The sequence below is a fragment of the Amblyraja radiata genome, chromosome 1, assembly GCF_010909765.2.
Source record: "Amblyraja radiata isolate CabotCenter1 chromosome 1, sAmbRad1.1.pri, whole genome shotgun sequence".
Taxonomy (NCBI): domain Eukaryota; kingdom Metazoa; phylum Chordata; class Chondrichthyes; order Rajiformes; family Rajidae; genus Amblyraja; species Amblyraja radiata.
Genome location: NC_045956.1, coordinates 31,089,272 through 31,102,123, shown reverse-complemented (window position 1 = coordinate 31,102,123; position 12,852 = coordinate 31,089,272). Strand labels below are relative to the sequence as shown.

Here is a 12,852-nt window from a genome sequence, read left to right as displayed (position 1 = left end):
GTTCAACACCAAGGCTCCACTCTCGGCACCCATGAGGTTCGAATAGACCAACTTACTGGTCGAATAGACCTACTTACATATACCGTCGAGCAGTTAGCAACCAGTGTCAACCAGCTTCTGGTACACCTCGCCAATTCCTCCCGTCTCTGCTGATGCCTCTCTGCCTCCGTCCACTTCCAGCCGTTTCCAGCCCAGTCTGGAACCAGTTCTTCCCACCCCAGAGAGGTACCATGGCAATCCTTCTACCTGCAGGTCATTCCTATCCCAGTGCGCTCTGGTTTTTGAGCTACAACCGTCCTACTTCTGCGCTGAAAGCTCCAAAGTAGCCTATGCTGTCTCCCTGCTGTCAGGACGTGCTTCAGCCTGGGGTACAACAGCCTGGGAGAGACAGCTTAACCTGCCAGGACTTTGCCCGTTTTTCGGCAGAGCTGAGAAAGATTTTCGACCACCCTTTAGTCGGAAGAGAGCAGCCCAGAGGATGCTGCATCTCTGCCGGGGGTACGCCCTGTTGCTGTTTACGCTATTGATTTTCGAACCACTGCTTTAGAGAGCGGTTGGTGCGATACTGCTCAGCTCAGTATCTTCATCCCTGGCCTCAAAGAGAACCTGAAGGATGAGTTGGCCTCTCTGGACCTCCCTCGGATCTGGGCGCGCTGATTGATTTAACCATCCGGATCAATAACCTGCTCTGAGAGCGAAAGTGAGACAAGCTATCAGCAGCTCTCAAATAGTGTCCTTAAAGCCCTGTCCCACGGTACGAGTTCATTCCAAGAGCTCTCCCGAGTTTGCCCTGATTCGAACTCGGAGATTTACGGTAATGGCCGCTCGTCGGTACTCGGGGCTCTCGTGGACATTTTTCAACATGTTGAAAAATCTTCACAAGTCTTCCCGAGCTTACCTGCCGTTAGCGAGTCATCCTGAGTACCTGCTGTTAGCGTTACGAGCCGCTAAGAGACGTCCCCGAGCTCCGATGTACCCGCTACGTTCATTCTCCGTGCTTACCACGAGTTTGATTTTTTTTAAACTTGGGAGAGCTCTTGGAATGAACGTACCGTGGGACAGGGCCATTACCCATCACACCCCTCTCTTCACGGTGTGCCGATTGTCTCGCTTCCCTCGGGAGGAAGAAACCCCACGCATCCCGGTCCTGATCCAGTGGAGGGGAGCCTATACAGATAGGCCGCACCAGGCTGAGCGAGGCCGAGTGCCAGAGACACATACGGGAGAGGTGTTGTCTCTACTGTGGAAGTCCTGGACACTTCATCGCTGCTTGCCCGGTAAAAGCCACCGCTCCCCAGCTAGAGAGGGATTATGGGTAAGCACGGTTTATTCCCCTCCTATTTCCACCAGACTCACTCCGATTACGGTACGCTTTGGAGACACGCTATTGAAACTTAATGCTCTGATTGACTCGGGGGCAGATGATAGCTTCATTGATGTCACTGTCGCTCGAAAAGTTCTGATTCCCACCGTTAAAGTCGAAGTGCCCCGCCAAGCCAGTGCAGTTGATGGAAGAATAATTGGTATGGCTTCACTCTCTACTCTCCCTCTATAACTTTGTGTTAATGGGAACCACAGGGAGAGAATTCAGTTGCTTCTGCTAAACTCACCTCTTGTCCCTGTCGTTCTGGGTCGGCCTTGGCTGACTACTCACAACCCCACCGCAGACTAGTCCACTGGCAAGATCATCACTTGGGGGAGGATTGTCACGTTAATTGTCTTCGGTCTGCTTGTCTTCCCCTCACCTCTGTGTCTGTTGCTCTGAGTGACAATCCTGACCTGTCCAAAGTACAATCCGAGTTTCATGACCTGAAAGAGGTTTTCTGCAAATCCCGAGCCACCTCTTTACCTCCTCACCGCCCTTATGATTGTGCCATTGACTTATTATCCGGTACTTCTCCAACCCGCGGTTGGTCGTCTGTACTCCCTCTCTGCTCCTGAGATCAACGCCATGGAGAGATACATTTCGGAGTCTCTGGCCGCTGGTTTAATTCCTCCATCCTCCTCTCCCGCGGGGGCAGGATTTTACTTTGTGAGTAAGAAGGATGGCGACCTTCGCCCTTGCATTGACTATCAAGGCCTGAATTACATCACTGTCGAAAACCGTTACCCCATGCCACTCATCTCCTCTGTCTTCAGCTGCCTGCAACATGCCACCATGTTTACCAAGCTGGATCTACGCAATGCCGACCATTTGGTTTGCATCAAGAAAGGAGATGAGTGAAAGACAGCCTTCAACCCACCATGCCCTTCGGCCTGACCAACGCCTGGCTGTCTTCCAGGCTCTGGTCAATGATGCTGAACCGGTTTGTCCGTGTATCTGGATGACATCCTCGTCTACTCTGCATCGGAACATAGCCGCCCATGTCCGTCTCGTCCTGCAGTGGCTATGGGAGAACCAGCTGTTCGTCAAGGCAGAATAGTTGAGCTCCACCAGTGCACGTTGTCCTTCCTGGCATTCGGCGAAGCGGCTCAACCCCATCATGCCCGGTGGGCCCTGTTTTTCACCCGGTTTAACTTCACCTTGTCGTACCGTCCTAGGTCCTAGAATGTCAAGCCCGACTCCCTCTCCCGCCAGTTCCTTTCCGACCAGGACAACCATTCCCACAAACCCATTCTGCATCCCACCTGCCCGGTGAGCTTTGGGAGATCGAGACCACAGTTCGCAATGCCCAGCGTCATCACCCGATCCTGGTTCTGGACCCCCCAATAAGTTATTTGTCCCAGTCTCTGTCCGCTCTGAAGTGCTCCAGTAGGCCGATTCCTCTAACCTCGCCTGTCATCCTGGCATCGGCTGCACCCTCTACCTGCAGTGCCAGCGGTTCTGGTGGCCCACCGTGGAGGCCGACACCCGGTCTTTCGTCTCCGCCTGCTCTGCCTGTGCACAGAATAAGACGTCCCACCAGCCTCCCTCTGGTCTCCTTCATCCCCTGCCTGTTCCCCACCGTCCCTGGTCCCACATCGCCCTGGACTTCATCACTGGCTTGCCTCCGTCCATGGGTAATATGGTTATTCTCACCATTGTGGACCGTTTCTCCAAGGCTGCTCATTTCCTTCCTCTTTCTAAGCTCCCATCTTGTGTAGAACTCGCTCACCTCATCATAAACCAAATCATCAGACTCCATGGTTTCCCTTGAGACATCGTCTCTGACAGGAGTCCGCAGTTCACCTCACAATTTTGGAAGGCTTTCTGCTCCCTGGTTGGCTCCTCCGCCAGCCTCTCTTCTGGGTTCCATCCACAATCTAATGGTCAGTTGGAGAGAGCCAACCAGGACCTGGAGCCCACCCTATGTTGTCTGGTATCCCCCAAGCCTGCCAGTCTAGCAAATTGGTATGGGTCGAATATGCCCACAATTCTCTGCCCAGTTCTGCCACCGACTGGTCTGTCGCCATTCCACTACTCCCTTGGTTATCAGCCACCTCTGTTCCCAGACCAAGAGGAGGACGTCTCCGTTCCCTCTGCCCATTGTCGCAGTCTTCGGACCTGGAAGGAGGCCCGTTCTGCCCTGCTCTGCACCACTTCCAGGTACAGACAACAGGCAGATCGTCACCGAACCCCTGCCCCTCGCTATCACCCTGGTCAAAGGGTATGGCTGTCCACCCAAGATCTCGGCTTCCGCGTTGAGTCCCGTAAATTGGCCTCCCGGTTTATTGGCCCATTCTCGATTCTCAAGATCATTAACCGGTCTGCACTCCGCCTTAGACTGCCCCGGTCTATGCGGATTCACCCCACCTTCCACGTATCCCGGGATTGTCCTCCAGCTCCCTGTCCCCCGCTCCTCTGCTACCTCCGCCACTCCTCATCATTGACGGTGGTCCGGTGTACACCGTGAAGCAACTGCTGAAGTCCCGGCGGCGTGGCAGAGGGATCCAGTACCTGGTTGTCTGGGAGGGCTACGGTCCAGAGGAGAGGAGCTGGATTCCTGCCCGTGACATCCTGGACCCCTCCCTAATCCGTGACTTTCATCAGCAGTATCCGGACCAGCCAAAGAGGATGCCAGGAGGTGTCCGTGGGAACGGGGCTCTGTCACACTTGTCATGCCTCCAGACACTTGAGCACGCCTTCCACACTCCTCTCCTGAGCTATTAGTAGTTAAACCTGCATTTAATCTGCTCCTGTAATCTATCTCTGGGTATAAATACCTGAGATCATCACCAATTGGGTGTCAACTAATCAGTTCTGCATTCTGTTGGTTCGATAGCAGTTCCGAGTTCTGTCGGTTCCAGATCTATCTCTTTCAGTTCCATTTCAGTTTGGATTTTGGGTTTTCTTCAGTACTTCTCGGTGAGCCTTTCCATTTCTGAGCCTTCTGACAACTTTACACTAATCAGCCCATACCTGAATATTGTCTAGGTCATGCTGGATGTAACCACAAACTGTCTTATTTTACTGAGGAATTGCATTAGAATTGAATATTGTGCAATCACCAGTGAAGACTCCCATAACCAACCTTACGGTCTGAGGAAGGTCAATGATAAAGCAGCTAGAGAAATTGGGTGCAGCCCTGGGGAAATCTTACATTGATGTCCAAGTCATGATAGACATTGAGAGGGTTCTTGACCAGCAGAATATGAATAAGATGATGTGAACAAGTGTCAGAGCAGAAGGGAAAGAAGCAAAGTGCTGGAGTAACTCAGCAGGTCAACAGCATTTCTGGAGGACATGGACATGCGACGTTTCAGGTCAAGACGATTCGGAAGGGTCTCAACTTGAAACGTCGCCTGTCCATGTTTTCCAGAGATGGTGCCTGGTCTGCTGAGTTACTGCAGCAGTTTGTGTCCATTTGTGAATTAACCAGCATCTGCAGTCCCTTGTTTCTACCAAGTGTCAGCAGGTTTAAGGTACTGAGTTGCCTACTCCTGATGAAAGATCTTCAGTCTAAAATATCAACTCTGCTTCTATGCCCACAGATGGGACCTGACCTAGAGTTATAGTCATTCAGCATGGAAACAGGCCCTTCACCACCAACTTGCCCATCCTGACCAAGATGCCCCATCTATAGTTGTCCCACCTGCCTCCCCCGGCTTTTAAATCCTCCTCTTATTCACCTAAATATAATTTCCCGCTTTTTCGGCATTAGATTTAATTTGCAATGCAAACATCTATTCTACCTGTCTGTCCACGATCAAAAAACTGCTGCAAATCTGAAATAAAAACTGCAAAAGCTGACAACATTCAAGCAGGTTGTACATAGAGAAATTGATTTAACATTTTTTGATTCAACATCCTTATCCTTCCTGTAGTTAATTACACCAACGAGTTATGCCATGTAAACATGCAAGAGCAGGTTTTTATTAATTTGCATATAATGACACAGAGGGAGGATATTTGGCCCATGAATCCAAGCTGGCTCTCTGCAGAGCAATCCCACCAGTCCTGTTTCACATTTGCTCATCTCCCAATTAAGTTAGCAGTATGTGGTTGAGTTAGAGTCATAGAATGATACAGTGTGGAGACAGGCTCTTCGGCCCAACTTGACCACACCGACCAACATGTCCCAGCTACACAAGTCCCACCTGCCTGCGTTTGGTCCATATCCCTCCAAACCTGTCTTATCCATGTACCTAGACAACTGTTTCTTAAACGTTGGGATAGTCCCAGCCTCAACTCCCTCCCCTGGCAGCTTGTTCCATACACCCTCGTGTGAAGGATGTGGGAGGAAAACCAATCCCTGGGTGGAATTCACATTATAGATGCAGGAGAACATGCAAACTCCGCACAGACAGCACCAGCAGCTGTGGGGCAACAGCACTAATAGCACCCCCCACCCCCCGAGCCAGCCTTGTCTAATCATAAATATTAAGAAAAATTCTAGTTCCATTTCCTCAGAAGCTCTGTTGTGCAGTTCCCTCCAGTTTGAAAAATACTTCCATTCCACTCCACTGTGAAATCTCCTCAAGGTATGCCTACTTTGAAGAGGTTCTCCTCCTCCCTCCAAAGACAGTTTAACAACCTCCTCCCTCACTGCCCTCCCTCTGTGATTCCCCCTTCCCTCCAACTCCACGCTTCTTCCCGCCCCCACCACCCCCACATCAGTCTGAAGAAGATCCTCGACCAGAAACGTCACCTATTCCTTCGCTCCATAGATGCTGCCTCACCCGCAGAGTTTCTCCAGCATTTTTTATCTACCTTCCATTCTTATTCCTATTATTTAGCCACTATCCAAGGTGCTGCAGCCCTTATTATTCTTCAGGTTACAACCTTGATACCAAATTGTTTTGAGGCAACTTATCAAATATCTTTTGGGAATATTGTTGTGGTAAGCTAATTGGAAATGCATAGCAACCCTGAAGTTGCAAAGATCTTCTACAATTAAAGCCGCTCCTCTCTCCTCCCTAAAATCTTAATTATGGATTTTCCAGCATTTCTTTCATCATCAATGTGGTTTGTCATTTGAACTGTCCTTCCTGATTCATCCAATTCACATCACGCCAGAGTTTAATGTAGAGGTGAGTTAAGAATTTGTGCAAACGCCCAGTTGAGGCCAAATCAAGCCACAAGTAGCGTAAGAAGGAACTGCAGATGCTGGTTTAAACCGAAGATGCACATAAAGAGTTGGAGTAACTCAGCGGGACAGACAGCATTTCTGGAGAGAAAGAATGGGTGACATTACAGGTCAAGACCCTTCTTCGGAAGGAGGTCTGAAGAAGGGCCTTAAGCCGAAACGTCACCTATTCTTTTGTCCAAAGATGCTGTCTGTCCCGCTGAATTACTCCGGCCTTTTTGTGTCTTATCAAGCAACAAGTATCCCAGCCGAGCCTCACTTATGCTAAATTCAGCACACGGTGAAATTAAACAAATGTAAGGAGAACATTGCTATTTCATGCATAATATCAAATTCAACTCAACAGCATTTTCACAGGGTCTGTGAAGCATATACTGTAAATGTGTCTGAATACATTTACTTAAAGCACAAAGCATTGTGCAGCATATATTTACTGTAGAGTTTAGAGATATAGCGTGCAAACAAACCCTTCGGCCCACCGAGACTGCGCTGCCCATTGATCACCCATTCACACTAGTTCCTGTTAGTCCACTTTCACATCCACTCCCGACACATTACATAAGTCATTTAACCTACGAGCCGGCACGCCTTTGAGATGTGGGAGGAAACCAAAGCACCCGGTGGAAACCCACGAGGTCACAGGGAGAACATGCAAACTTTACAAATACAGCAGCTGAGGTCAGGATCGAACCCAGGTCTCTGGCCCTGATAGTGATCAGCTCTTGACAGAGCTGACAGCTCAGCAAAGTTGACAGCTCTTGTGTTGATATTCTGCTGAGCCAGTCTGAAAGCAATAGCTGAAGTGTTGGCTTCACATGCCTGGGAACAATGGTGTTGCTAGCAGGAATAATATTCATTCACTCCAGTGTCTCTTCTGTCATTCCTAAGATGGAGACCCAGCTGGACCAAATCCAACCAAAGTTCTGGATGGTCTATGAAGCACATTTTATTCCCATCATGTTCCTATGAACTCCCCCATACATTACCACTCACTAGCAGAATAGGGGAATGTGGCCAATCAGCCTACCTATCCACACATCTTTGGGACAGGGACAGTGTACTAATTGTGGATGATCAGCCATAATCATATTGAATGGCGGAGCTGGCTCGAAGGGCCGAATGGCCTACTCCTGCACCTATTTTCTATGTTTGGGATATGGGAGGAAACCGGTGCATGCCGCAAAAATCGGTATGGTCGCAAGGAAAATGTTCAAACTCCACGCAGACAAGGTTTGATTCCTCACAGTGACTGGAGCTATAAGGCGTGGCCTCCCTGCTCCCCACTACTATCTATGTGATCCAGCTGCACCTCGGTTTCATGTTCCACCTAATCTCCACACCCTGGGCCAACGTCGATCAAGCTCAACTCTGAATACACCCAAAACAGAAAACCCGTAGCCTTAGGACGTAGTTCATTCTGAAAGTGTACCACCTTCCCTGCGATTAAAATCTGCCCACCTGTCTTTTTGTGGGAATCAAGCTAAGCGGAAAATGCTGAATAGACAACATGTGCGTCACATTCTGGGAAGATGCTGGATCGACATAACATGTGCGTCACATTCCGGGAAAGGTGTTTTGGTTGCAACACTTGGAAATAAATGCGTCCGTGCATGGGGACCTGGACGATTAAATGCCACGTCAACCCAATACCTAAACATGTTCAGCCACGCTCAGCTTGATGTCAGAACCTTATTGAAGTAACTTACAGTAAACGTTTTAACGTGTATTCATGCATTTGGCTTGTTTCAGCATTTTGCTTTGTTCTCAGGTTTGACCTTCCGGGGATCCAGGGATTAAATTTCGTGCTGAGAAATTCTTTGGGCGGCGGAGGTGTTGCATCTTTGAGGATTGACCCGCAGGTATGAAACCGTTTCCATGCTTATAATAATAATAATAATAATAATAATCAATGTATTTGTATAGCACGTTTAAAAACAACTCACGTTGACCAAAGTGCTTCACATCAGTGTAGGTACTAATTTGATACATACAACGGTGGACAGACCCAACAATACATACATAAACTGTTTACAGCGTCCCATCAGAGGGGCTCAAAAACGCTAGGGAGTAGAAATAGGTTTTGAGTCGATGGTGGGGGCAGTTCTGATGAGGAGCGGGATGCTATTCCACAGTTTGGGTGCTGCAACCGCAAAAGCAGGGTCGTCCCTGAGCTTAAACCTAGACCACGGGATAGTCAGTAGCCCCAAGTCGTCCGACCTGAGGGACCTGGAGGTAGAATGGTTGGTTAGAAGATGTTTGATATAAGGTGGGGCAAGCCCGTTAAGGGCTTTGTAAATGTATAAGAGGAGCTTGAAGTTGATTCTATACCGTACTGGGAGCCAGTGGAGAGAGGCCAGGATGGGGTGATGTGGTCCCTTTTACGGGTACCCCGCAGAAGTGTCGCTGCGACGTTTTGGACCAATGCAGGCGGGACAGGGATGATTGGCTGATGCCAGTGTATAGGGAGTTGCAGTAGTCAAGGCGGGAAAAGGTGAATGCGTGGATGATCTTTTCAAGGTCGTCGAATTTGAGGAAAGATTTGATTTCAGCTATTGTACGAAGCTGGAAGAAACCAGCTTTTATTACAGAGTTGACTTGCTTGTCAAACCTTAATGCGGAGTCAAATATCAAACATTTTGTTTCGGCTCCGTTAGTTGTTGCCATTTGAGCAGGCAATTTTATTTCGATAAGCACACATTATTGTAGCACCAATGCTTTTCCAACCGGATACTGCTCAACGACTGGGCAGAATTGCTGGAAAGGTCTTTGCCAATACTGTTGAATTGTATTGTGAGCCGTATTGTGAGCCGAATTCGTTACGTTTTCCTAAAGGAGTGCGGCAGTTTATTAGCGCTCAAAAGCGCTCACTGCCAGCTTGTCATCCATCCTCTTTGTAAAACCTGAGTCCTGTGGAAACAGGCCCTTCGGCCCAACTTGCCCATACCGGCCAACATGCCCCAGCTACACTGGTCCCACCTTGCCCGCCTTTGGCCCATATCCCTCCAAACCTGTCCTATCCATGTTCCTGTTTCTTAAATGTTGGGATAGTCCCAGCCTCAACTACCTCCTCTGGCAGCTTGTTCCTTACACCCACCCCCCTTTGTGTGGAAAAAGTCACCCCCCGAGATTCCTATCACCTGCCACTGGTTTTGGGGCAGCACGGTGGCGCAGCGGTGCAGACCTTGCAGCGCCAGAGACCCGGGGATCCCACTACGGTGCTGTCTGTACGGAGTTTGCACGTTCTCCCCGTGACCTACGTGGTTTTCTCCGAGATCTTCGGTTTCCTCCCACACTCCAAAGACGTACAGGTTTGTAGCTTAATTGGCTTGGTATAAGTGCAAATTGTCCCTAGTGGGTGTAGGATAGTGTTAGTGTGCGGAGATCGCTGGTCGGCGCGGACTCGGTGGGCCTAAGGGCCTGTTTCCGCGATGTATCTCTGAACCCAAAACTAAACAGAATGGTCGCGTATGTAACCGGTGTGAAATGTCGTCGTACTGTGTTGACTGTGGTCACGGGCTCTCTGCCGAGCACACCGCTGCCCGAATGTTCATTTTGAACACAGCGGTTGCAAAGGAAGCCACAATAAATGACAATAAATATTATTTTACAGGGTAAAGCGTATGGACAGATGTTGTTGGATTTTCAATTGAGGAATCTCCCTGATCTAAAGACGCTTGTGGATGAGTAGAGGAGACGTGCGGAAGGCCGAGTTTCGGGATCCTGTGCTGCATGCCTGCACAAGCACATGATGTCGATGCCTCTGCTGGGATGCCTTTTTACACAGTGACAAATGTACGCCATATAGAAACACAGAAAACACATAGGTGCAGGAGTAAGCCATTCGGCCCTTGGAGCCAGCACCGCCATTCGAAATGATCATGGCTAATCATCTAAAATCAGTACCCCGTTCCTGCCTCATCTCCATATCCATTGATTGCGTTAGTCCCAGGAGCTAAATCTAACTCACTCTTGAAAACATCCATTGAAATGGCCTCCACTGCCTTCCGTGGCAGAGAATTCCACCGATTCACAACTCTCTGGGTGAAAAAGGTTTCCTCATCTCAGTCTTAAATGACCTACCCCTTGTTCTTAAACTATTAATAATTTCTACGTAGTAAACTAAAACAAGTTGATTTTTTAAAATTCAGTCTGAAGAATGCCCGACATGATACGTCGCCTGACAGACGCTGCCTGACCCACGGAGTTACTCCAGCACTTTGTGTTTTGCTCAAGATTCCAGCATCTGCAGTCTCTCCTAACTTCGGAATTTTCCATTGCTATTTTTAACCATTTTAACCATTTTCTCATTCCGATGACTTTACGAGTAAATATAAATACATATATATATAAACTGCTGGAGGAACTCAGTGGCTAAGCAGCATTCATTCATCTGTGGAGAGCAAGAGACATATTCGGAGTTTGGAAACACAGACCTTCCCTTTGCCTTCAATGATGCTGCTTGACCCGCTGAGTTTCTCCGGCAGTTTATCTTGTACTCCGGATTCCAACTTTTTTTACAACAGAGACTGCACTGAGATAGTAAATAAAAAGCAAAAAATGGTGCCAACACTCAGCAGGTCGCGTAGTATCTGGGGAAAGAGGGACGAAGTTAAAACTCGCGTCGAGAGGGTTCCTCGACTTTGTGAAGTAGTGAAAGGCGTTGTGGGTTTAACGGTGTCAATGGATAATAGCGAGTTCGTGTTTAATTAAGTTTACCCTACAGTTATAACACAAGTATTTTGTGTTTTAATTGTAATTTAGTAATAAATCACTTTCTTTAACAGTAATGTGTGATAATTTATGAAAATCAAATGTTACGATTGTACAATTAATTTCTTTTGCCGCGATGTTTAAATGCCTTATGTATACTTGTGCTACAATTTGTAAGCCTGCTTTAACGGGGAAAGCGTGCTGTGGCCCGTGTACTTCCTGTGTCTGACCTTTACAACAGCAGTGCATGTCAGATGTAGCTCATTATTTTAATCCACAGATGTGAAGTGCCGGAATTAAACAGACACCAACTATTCGTGGAGACAGAGGCTGCTAATGGCATCATTAAAGTAACAGATGTGCATTTCCTGTCGGGGGTTATAACAGCTCAACGTGTAGTAAGGAACTGCAGATGCTGGTTTAAACCGAAGGTAGACGCTGGAATAACTCAGCGGGGCAGGCAGCATCGCTGGAGAGAAGGGATGAGTGGGTGGTATTGTGGGTCGAAACCCTTCTTCAGACTAGAGTCAGGGGAATGGGAAACGAGAAATATAGACGGTGATATAGAGAGATATAGAACAAATGAATGAAAGATATGCAAAAATGTAACGATGATAAAGGAAACAGTCCATTGGGCGTGGGCACCGAAGCATTTAGATAATGTCCTGAATTGGGCGTTAGGTCGTTTCATCCTGGTCATACGATAAAATACTATTTGAAAGCAATTCAAAAGGTATAAATTTACTCATTATTAGTATTTACGATATAGCTTTGTTGTAAAGTTCCACAGAGTCATACAGCATGAAAACAGACCCTTCGGATTACTGCGTCGGCGCTGGCCATCAAGTGCCATTTATATTATTCAATAGAAACAGATAGAAACACTCGGCAGACCGGGAGCATCTGCTGAGATAAGCATAAAGCTCTTACCGTTTCAGGTCGAAGACCATACTATCTGCATGGTTTTATTGTAAATCAGTCTTCCTTGCTTCAAATATTCATCTAATTATGTCAATATGAGATCACCTATTCCCAGCAGTCTGGGCAGTGTGTTCCAGATTTTAACCATCTCAGCGGTTGGGGAAATAAATCTTCCCTTCACTTTAAACCCACGTCCTCTTATCGTGGGCATGTTTAGAAAACTTAAGAGGACTTGCCCTTTGCAAGGCAGTTGAATCTCAAATGAAGTAGCACATTCTTTTTTATTTTATTTTTTTAAACAAAATAAACTTTATTCAGTATTTAACAAATATATACAAAACAGGTACTGTGCAAAAACAAAAACCTTCTGACATTCTCGGAGGCCATAGGTACATTGAACGAGTCCTCTCCACCCGGAACCATGAAGCCGTAAATTCTACCACGGTGTTGAATTCAATATTGCCCGTCTCGATATCACGGGAGGCGATGGCCGGGAAACGATATTTCTGGGGCCTACGGCCACACTTTACAGATATCCATCAAATTACGTCTCCAATGACTTGACTGCTGGAGTAACTCAGCGGGACTGGCAGCATCTCTGGAGAGAAGGAATGGGTGACGTTTCTGGTCGAGACCCTTCTTCAGAACTGTCCCTCATTCCTTCACTCCAGAGATGCTGCCTGTCCCGCTGAGTTACTCCAGCATTCTGTGTCTA

General features: G+C 47.8%; 1 protein-coding gene across 1 annotated transcript in view; it reads left to right on the top strand.

Annotated features, from left to right (window-relative positions):
* The window catches only part of LOC116972209, a 172,145-nt gene extending 160,773 nt beyond the window's left edge, over nucleotides 1-11,372 (top strand). The window contains exons 19-20 of the mRNA XM_033019644.1: nucleotides 8,275-8,365; nucleotides 10,117-11,372. Coding sequence (XP_032875535.1) covers nucleotides 8,275-8,365; nucleotides 10,117-10,194 — 169 coding nt within the window. The 3' untranslated portion in view covers nucleotides 10,195-11,372. The remainder of the gene's footprint in view (nucleotides 1-8,274; nucleotides 8,366-10,116) is intronic.
* Nucleotides 11,373-12,852: the final 1,480 nt, after the last annotated feature.